Source organism: Xenopus laevis, chromosome 3S (genome assembly GCF_017654675.1).
Source record: "Xenopus laevis strain J_2021 chromosome 3S, Xenopus_laevis_v10.1, whole genome shotgun sequence".
NCBI classification, from domain to species: Eukaryota; Metazoa; Chordata; class Amphibia; order Anura; family Pipidae; genus Xenopus; species Xenopus laevis.
In genome coordinates, this window is record NC_054376.1 from 2844803 (window position 1) to 2853672 (window position 8870).

General features: G+C 44.5%; 1 protein-coding gene across 3 annotated transcripts in view; it reads left to right on the forward strand.

Annotated features, from left to right (window-relative positions):
• The window catches only part of LOC108712539 (DENN domain-containing protein 5B-like), a 42745-nt gene extending 34591 nt beyond the window's left edge, over positions 1-8154 (forward strand). For 2 of the 3 annotated variants that reach the window (XM_041587872.1, XM_041587874.1), the window contains 11 exons: positions 22-100; positions 194-275; positions 1593-1721; positions 1810-1931; positions 3395-3540; positions 4258-4376; positions 4618-4805; positions 5349-5431; positions 5931-6057; positions 6754-6928; positions 7426-8154. In XM_041587872.1, the coding sequence (XP_041443806.1) occupies positions 22-100; positions 194-275; positions 1593-1721; positions 1810-1931; positions 3395-3540; positions 4258-4376; positions 4618-4805; positions 5349-5431; positions 5931-6057; positions 6754-6928; positions 7426-7609 (1434 nt within the window). In that variant the 3' untranslated portion in view covers positions 7610-8154. The remainder of the gene's footprint in view (positions 1-21; positions 101-193; positions 276-1592; positions 1722-1809; positions 1932-3394; positions 3541-4257; positions 4377-4617; positions 4806-5348; positions 5432-5930; positions 6058-6753; positions 6929-7425) is intronic. The other variant, XM_041587873.1, reaches the window with a different exon arrangement.
• The last annotated feature ends 716 nt before the right edge of the window (positions 8155-8870 follow it).

An 8870-nucleotide genomic window follows, 5' to 3' on the forward strand; every position in this document is an offset into this window, starting at 1 on the left:
ACGACTCTCTTTGCATTTCAGGGCAAGTCTGCGTTGTGGTCACATCTGGTGCAGTTCCAGGAGAGGGAGGAGCGGCTGGAGCGGGCTGCGGCGTCACCAAGTAATTGTCAGCTCTTCTGTATAGAGACAAACGCTGCAATGAATAACTTGGCTCCTCGTAACCAGTCATCTATTCCCTTTTACAAATTTGCAGCGGCCCCTGGGCCAGACAGAAGGAAGTCAGACGCGGGTGTCAGTTTGCCGTCTCTGCGGGTGTCGCTGATTCAGGACATGAGGTGTGTGGCACAAACATGACACTTGCTGAATAAACTGTCACCTTGTCTGGCTGATACATTTGTTATTCAGTGAATAGAGAAGTGTCACTCCGTGTTGCTCTATAGAAACATCACAGCGACCTCTCATCTCACAGCATCTGGTTTCTCTCAATGGCCGACAGTGGGAAAATAGTCTCCCGGCGCTGCTTTCTGAGTCAGAGCTTCAGTCCCAGTGGCTGCACAGATCCTATCTGATCCCCATTGTAAGCAGCAGTCCTGCCCTGCTTTATGGCAGCTGAGATTCTAGCTATCTGTATAACAGAACATTCTGTCCCAGTGGCTGCACAGATCCTATCTGATCCCCATTGTAAGCAGCAGTCCTGTCCTGCTTTATGGCAGCTGAGATTCTAGCTATCTGTATAACAGAACATTCTGTCCCAGTGGCTGCACAGATCCTATCTGATCCCCATTGTAAGCAGCAGTCCTGTCCTGCTTTATGGCAGCTGAGATTCTAGCTATCTGTATAACAGAACATTCTGTCCCAGTGGCTGCACAGATCCTATCTGATCCCCATTGTAAGCAGCAGTCCTGTCCTGCTTTATGGCAGCTGAGATTCTAGCTATCTGTATAACAGAACATTCTGTCCCAGTGGCTGCACAGATCCTATCTGATCCCCATTGTAAGCAGCAGTCCTGTCCTGCTTTATGGCAGCTGAGATTCTAGCTATCTGTATAACAGAACATTCTGTCCCAGTGGCTGCACAGATCCTATCTGATCCCCATTGTAAGCAGCAGTCCTGTCCTGCTTTATAGCAGCTGAGATTCTAGCCACAGTTTATATTTTCTCTATTAACCCAGAGGCTGCTGGATATATTTATTTTCATGTCGTTTTTATGTTGTGTGTTTGTGCTGTTACCACTGATGACAGAGTCTAATCAGAAGGAAACTGACTGTTAATTCAATAACAAAATCCCTATTTAACATTAAGGGAATCAAAGAGCTTTCAGTAATGGTTCCCGTCAGTATAAAGGGCAGAACCTCCTGAAACTGCCCATGAATTGGTTTAATTAAATTTATTGCCATAAATACTTGTGATCGGGGGGTGATTGGGGCGCCATGTTGGGATTGTATTATTTAGCGCACGCTACTGATTTGCAGGAGGATGAATCCATTGTATATAGAGATATAGGGGGGAACAGCGTTTGATATTATTTACTTTGGTGTCGGTGGAAGCGTTGCTCCCTTAATAAGTTCCACTAATTAATAATATATAGAATTTAGGTGCAAAATCATTGTTCTTGTTATAGATAAGGAAATGACATTATATCCCCCCCCCCAGGCATATCCAGAATCTGAGTGAGATCAAGACGGACGTGGGTCGAGCTCGCGGGTTGATACGATTGTCCCTGGAGAAGAAGCTCCTGTCTCAGCACCTCAAGCAGCTTCTGACCAATAAGTCTCTCACCAGGTAAGAATGGGCTGTAGCTTTAAGACTTGCCTGAGTGAAGAAACGGGACGACGGTGCGGCCATACTGATCGTTTCATTCTGCCTACAGGAAGCTGTACAAGCGTTACGCGTTTCTCCGCTGCGAGGAAGAGAAGGAGCAGTTTTTCTACCATCTCCTGTCTCTCAATGCGGTGGATTATTTCTGCTTTACCAGCGTCTTCACCACTATAAGTAGGTGCCATTGGTCTCTTGTCTTGGAATAATAATGGGAATAAGTGGCTCAGGGCAATCGCTGGGAGGCTCTGTCGCTATTCAAGGGCCCCAGGGCCATCAAATCGCCCCCATGTGTAGGACTCATCAGACTGGACCCGTGATTTTATTTCTGCCTTGAGCAGGACTAAGGGGAGGAGCTAGGAGTCGACTCATGAAGTGGGCGGGACTAGAACACTTTAATGGCAGCTTGCACGGGCCAGACTAGAACAGCAGCTTAGAAGTATTTTCAGATACTTAAAGGCGTGGTTCCCCTTTAAATTAACGGTTCTCATGATGTAGAGAGGGACATTCGGAGATAATTTGTAATTGGCTTTCATTTTTTATTATTTGCCGTTTTTGAGTTATTTAGCTTTTTATTCAGCAGCTCTCCAGTTTGCAGTTTCAGCCATCTGGTCGCTAGGGTGCAAATTCCCCTAGCAACCATGCACTGATATGAAATAAGAGACTGGAATGTGAATAATAGAGGCCCGAATAGAAAGTCATAAAATAGATGAGTCATAAAAAGTAGCAGTAGCTGTAAATGTGTAGCATTTGTTCTTTTAGATGGGGTCAGTGACCCCCCATTTAGAAGCTGGAAAGGGTCCGAAGAAGAAGGCAAATAATTTAAAAACTATAAAAAAATACCGAAGACCAATTCAAAAGTTGCTTAAAACTGGTTATTTTTTAAAATATTAAAAGTTGTATTGAAGGTGAACCACCCCTTTAATTTTTAGTATGTTATAGAACAGCTGATTCTAAGCAACTTACCAATTGGTCTTCAGTATTTATTTATTTTTCTTTTTTGACTCATCCAATCTTTCAAGTATGCTCTATAAGGCTGCAAATGTATCGTCACTGCTGCTTTTTATAAATCATCTTTCTATTCAGGCCTCTCCTTATCATATTCCAGTCTCTTGTGCAAATCAATGCATGGTTGCTAGGGCAATTTGGACCTTAGCAACCAGATCAAGCACAAAAATATACCTCAAATAACTCTGTAATCAAATTAAAAAATTAGCTTTTATTTAACATAGAATTAAAAAAGTAGGCATACAGACCAACTGGTATTCCGCCTTACGCGTTTCATACCCTCTGGTACTTATTCATATTAGCAACCATGAAATTACAAACTGGAGAGCTGCTGAATAAAAAGCTAAATAACTCAAAAAAAAACAAATAATAAAAAAAGAAGACCAATTGCAAATTATCTCAGAATACCACTCTCTACATCGTATTAACAGTTAATTTAAAGGGGAACAATGCCTTTAAATGTTCACGATCAACTAATTTTCTCACTCTCATATCACAGATACACGGAAGTGGTTTTTTTTTTGCTATTTCTTTGCAACTGTTACAAAAACCTGATTTCACACTTTTCTCCTGCCCCTGATACACTAAGTGCGAAATTTCAGGAAATATTAACCGTTCCGCTTCTGTTCCAGTGGTTCCGTACCGAGCCGTGATCTTCCCTATAAAGAAACTGAGCAACTCCATCACCACGTCCAACCCCTGGATTTGTGTGTCGGGGGAGTTGGGGGACACGGGAGTGATGCAGATTCCCAAAAATCTCCTGGAGATGACCTTTGAGGTTGGTAATGTCAGTGAGAAGGATAGAGCAGAACAATCCCTAAATCACATTCAGGGTCGGACTGGGCAGGAGGGAAAAAATCCGGTGGGCCCTGACTCTTTTGGGGCCCCACCGGCAACGTGACACCCGAATGACATTTCTATAAACCTGCACTTTGTGTCAGTTCAGCCGACACTGGGAAGCAAGTGATCAATTTCCCCGCAGGGTTAGAGTTACACAGAAAGCAGCAGTCAGCAGGGTCGCTATAATACACACAAATCCCTTTTAATCACTATGGTGTTTCCTTTATATGTTTCCCCTGATCAGCAGAAATACCGCTTAGTGGGAACGCTTACGGTGCACAATATGCAGTTGCACAATTGGGTTGAAAATGTTTTCTGCAGTAAATAATGATGATAGAAAGCGCTCAGTATAAACAAACCCCTGATCTGCAGGTCACTTTGTTTTACTACCTGCCCCTCTGCAAACAGGGACTCGGCAGAGCCAGAATGCTGGAATTTGAAGGTAATTTCAGTTCTTTGATTACTTGAAGAAATAAAAAACTCATGATGGTTAAGGGTGGGGGGAGGGCATATTGTGCTTATGGCCACCTCCACTAGTATTCCCTTTCATAGATCCATTTTCTTGAGCTTGTCGGCTGTTAACGGACTGATGTTCCCAAAAAGCCATGGAAACGGCTCTGAATATTCAATGACTATTATGGGGCTTTTGTTTCAGAGGCAGAATTTGGGCAAAATGACTACAGTTCAGCTGGGACACGACAACTCCGGCCTTTTGGCCAAGTGGCTTGTTGACTGCGTCATGGTCCGGAATGAGATCACGGGACACACATACAAGTAGGGATGATCCCTGACTATATTTTACTCCTATTCACCATTGTTTTTCTCTGTATTAAAGTGTATTTTTATATAGAAACCTGTGCTTACGGCTTTGCTTATTATTCTAGAAAAGCGAAGGAGCGAAATGCGCCAGGCTTGTCTCTTTCTTTGACCTTTTTAGTGTTTCCCCAGGGAGAAAACAGCCGCCATGTTGTCTTTGATTCAATGTGATTTTTTTTTTTTTATATCTGTCACTAAGGTTCCCATGTGGCCGCTGGTTGGGGAAAGGTGTAGATGATGGAAGCCTTGAAAGAGTTTTGATTGGTGAGCTGATAATCCCCATGTCAGATGATGATCTTGGGAAACAAAGCCGCACCCCTCCCCAACAGAAATCGCCCACCATGGGGCGCAGGTTGAGCATAACCGCCCTTAATGGAAAAAATATCAGTAAGTTAAGGGGAAGGGGCAGGTCTGTGACTCAAGCAGTGGGTGGGACTAGAATACTCTCATGGAGGCTTACAGGGGACAGGGTGTGGAAGTCTAATAGTGATGTGTGGGTCAACCCGCAGGGAGGTCTGGGGGGGTTCAGGTCAACTTATGAACAATGTTCACAACTTACTGTGCCGGCTTCTGCTTCCGGCAACATTAACCAATATTAATAACCAATATTTATAGACGAACGCCCCCTTTTGTGATGTTGTGGGGGTCTATAAATAGAGGTTCCGGTAGGGTTTGGGTTCAGTGTGGGTTAGGAGTGTCCAGATGAGAGTCGACTTTTGCTATACTGTAACTCAAGCAGTGGTTGAGGCTAGAATGCTGAGGGGGAAGGGCAAGAAGTCTGTGACTCAAGCAGTGGGCGGGACTAGAATACTCTCATGGACGCTTACAGGGGGAGTGGGCTGGACCTCATCACTATGGCAGAGCACTAGGCAGACTCATTTGTTGGCAGGGTATTCACCTAATAATGTTTTCCCTGCATTTTATTTACAGAGCCAAATGCCGATCAGATCCAGGAAGGAATTGGAGAAGCTTTGAACAACATAATAAAACACTTTTACAAACCTGAGAAAGAGGTAATGCTCATCTGTGTATAACATTGGCTCTGTTGAGTGTTACACAAGGTATCGTGGATGCTACAGGGGATACTGGGAGATGGAGTACAACAGGCAGTTGTTGTTTATTTAAGCTCTGCACTGACCCAAATCTGCAGCCCAGATACATTTGTTTCTAGAAGATGAAGTGTCTGATTCTTCATTAAAAACACATCATTTCATTGATTGGGACCTTTATTTTAACTGGGGACACCACCGATCAGAGTTCAGTTCCGTGATTGGTCCCTTTTACGCCACTGACTTTGCCAAACCAGCGGATCTTATAGTGTATGGCCATCTTCAGTGTCCACCTCAGGCACAAAATGCGTCAGGCTTACCTATCTCCTAATAAAGATTTTTTTACTTTTATAAAAACACCTTGGCTACTGCTTTACTGCTGGATGACCTCTCACCACATGTGACTATGGCACAGCTACAGACCCCCATCTAACTCCATATTATCCCAATTGTTTCCCTGCAGAGGGGCAGCCTGACCGTCCTGCTGTGCGGAGAGAGTGGCCTGGTGGTGGCGCTGGAGCAGCTCTTTCACCATGGATTTAAATCCGCTCGGATATTCCAGAAAAGCGTCTTCATCTGGGACTTCATAGGTATTTGTGGGTGTTTGGGTGTCTGTTATTATCCTGTACAAGGTGTCTGACCCCCACACTAAATACTTGCAGAAGTTAAATCATGGGTTACATTATATTCCCCAGTCCAATCATTATGAGGCAAAGGGTTAAAGTTCTTCCAGCCTGGGGAATGGAGAGTTAATAGGAAGTCGTTTCTTCTTGCTCAGTCCATTTCCTCCGCACAAGCCCATGTCGGTTGTTTCTCAGGACAGAGAGCCCAGTGGCCCGATGCGTCAGTATTGGCTAATGCAGCTACTTTTGGCTGGCTAATTCTGCTGCGGCACTGGACGGGCCCGGGAGAGTCTCCGCTGTCACTCGCAGCCAGGAATACTGAATCAGATCTGGATAAGCAGCAGCTTATAGTGCCACCTGCAGGCCGTGTATGTGCAGTGCAACGTTCACATTTTGCCCCTGAAGCTGCGCACGTCAAGCCCATACAATGGCCAATAAATGTGGCCCCCTTAGTTCAAATCAGAAGCTTTTAGGTGGCCCTAAAATCAGCCATTATGTACCCATCAAATGAGGACCATACCAATGCAGCCCTTGTCCTAAGGGTACAGTATCTGCCCGTGGGTGGGCAAATATCATTTTTAGAAGGGACAGATAGAGGGTCAGATATCTTGGGCCTTTCCAGTAATATGATGTCATTATTCTGTGATGTCACTTGCTCCTCAGAGAAGGCCGTGGCTTACTTTGAAACGACTGACCAAATAGGGGACGAGGAAGAGGACCATTTGATTTCGGGGTCGTCCTGCAAGACCTTCTGCCACTACGTCAACACGATCATCGCTGCCCCCCGCAACATTGGCAAAGATGGAAAATTCCAGCTCTTGTTCTGTCTGGGGGCGAGGTACGGGGCCGGATCTCGGGTTGTCCAAGTTTTGGTTCCTAGTGGGAGGTATCAAATCCCTACATCCCTGTGATGACAGCTGGTATAGTGGCCCTATGAAGGGAATATCCCAGTTTATGAGCCATGGGAGGCGGAATCAGACTTACTCGGGGAATTAAGAGGGACCTGACAATGTGCTTGGTTGCTCTCATGTTCTTCTGCTTAGGAAAGATTTGAGAGAGGTTTCTAATTGTTTTCCTAAGCAGAAGAACATCAGAGCAGCCTCTTTCTTTCTCCTGACAACTTCCTTGACTACTTGCTGGTCAGACTGGTGGGAAACTGACCAGCAGGTGGCGCTGTTGGAACAAAATTCATTCATATTAACAGCACATGTATCCCTTAATATCTTGGGATAAAAAGAAAATAAATAATGAATGTAAATGACCCTCATCCATTTTACATTCACTTATTTTAAAGGTTTACTTATACTTTAAATAACCAAATCTGTCTTGTTACAGGGATCACTTGCTGGCCCTCTGGATCCCCCTGCTAGCTGAGTGTCCGGCAATCACCCAGATGTACGAGGAAAACGCCCTCCTCCGAGACCCCATGACTGTCAACTCGCTGGTGCGGGTGCTGCAGACATTACAGGATTTCAATATCGTGCTGGAGGGCTCGCTTATTAAAGGCGTCGACGTTTAACCTTTATTTGCGGTAGCCCCAAATCCACCTCTCCCCCGAACTTCTCCGTTTCTCAAGGCACCCCTTGACGCTTAGAACTTTGGATTTGTTCCGGAAAAAAAAGACGCGGTTGGAGGAGGTGGGGCCACGCAGAACTCCGTATTGTTGCTCTGGGTGCAACTCTGCAGTGTCATATAGTATATTTGAATCAGATATTTAGTACAAATAGAGTATTTTTTTCCTGTGGTATGTGTAAATACGGCTGTAGTTTTTTTTAGAAGAAAAACAAAAATAATATTATAATGACCAGGTGGAATTCCACCTCCTAGCGGTTATTACAACTGCCTGCAGGAAACTGCCAGTTGGAACGTAGAGGACGCATAATGCAGCCCTATGTGCTTTCCCTTTAAATCTCAGTTTTGTGCACTTCCCCTCATTGACTGTGGTGGGTCCCACAACAGTGATAGAAATACCTCAAAATCCTGGGATCGTTCTCCCTAATTTATGTCGTAAGAAACCGCTGCGAGTATTAAGCTGGAGTCTTGTATATTAATATTTATATATTGTGAATGTAAAATGCTTATTGGCCTTGTACTTGATTATTTAATAAGTGATTAAACGTGTGGCCCTCCTGCTGTCTGGACCATTTCGAGGTGCTGGGAGTTGCAGAGGAGGGTGCCTTTGGGACTGAGCTGTTTGCTTTAGTATTCGACCGCCCCCCGTAACCTCGAAACTCTTTGGGTTCTCCTTCTGAAACCCCCTGCCGCACGCAGACGCCGGTTCTTTACGTTTGCTCCATTTCTAGTAACCTATAGCAACCAGAGCAGCAGAATAGTGGTACTTGGCCTGGGGGTCCACTGGGTTTATTGCAGAACTTTTTCCTTGAGGCACATTGGGAAAGCGATTTGGGACATTTTTCATTGGTTCTTGTGGTGGCGGCGCTGTGAGTTCTAGTTCAACGTCAGTTGAGGGGCAGCATGCAGACCGTGGTCTATCATCACAGCTGTAATAAGGGGTTAAATTTAATTAATAAGGGGTCTAAAGCATGATGGGAGCTGTAGTCCAGCATCAGCAGTTTCTTAAAGAGTGGTTCACCTTTAAGTTAACTTTTAGTATGTTATAGAATGGCCAGTTCTAAGCAACTTTTCAATTGGTCTTCATTTTTTTTATAGCTTTAAAGTTATTTGCCTTCTTCTTCTGACTCTTTCCAGCTTTCAAATGGGGGGAAGGGGTCACAGAAATGCTCTTTAAATTCACATTATTGATACTTTTTTATTACTCC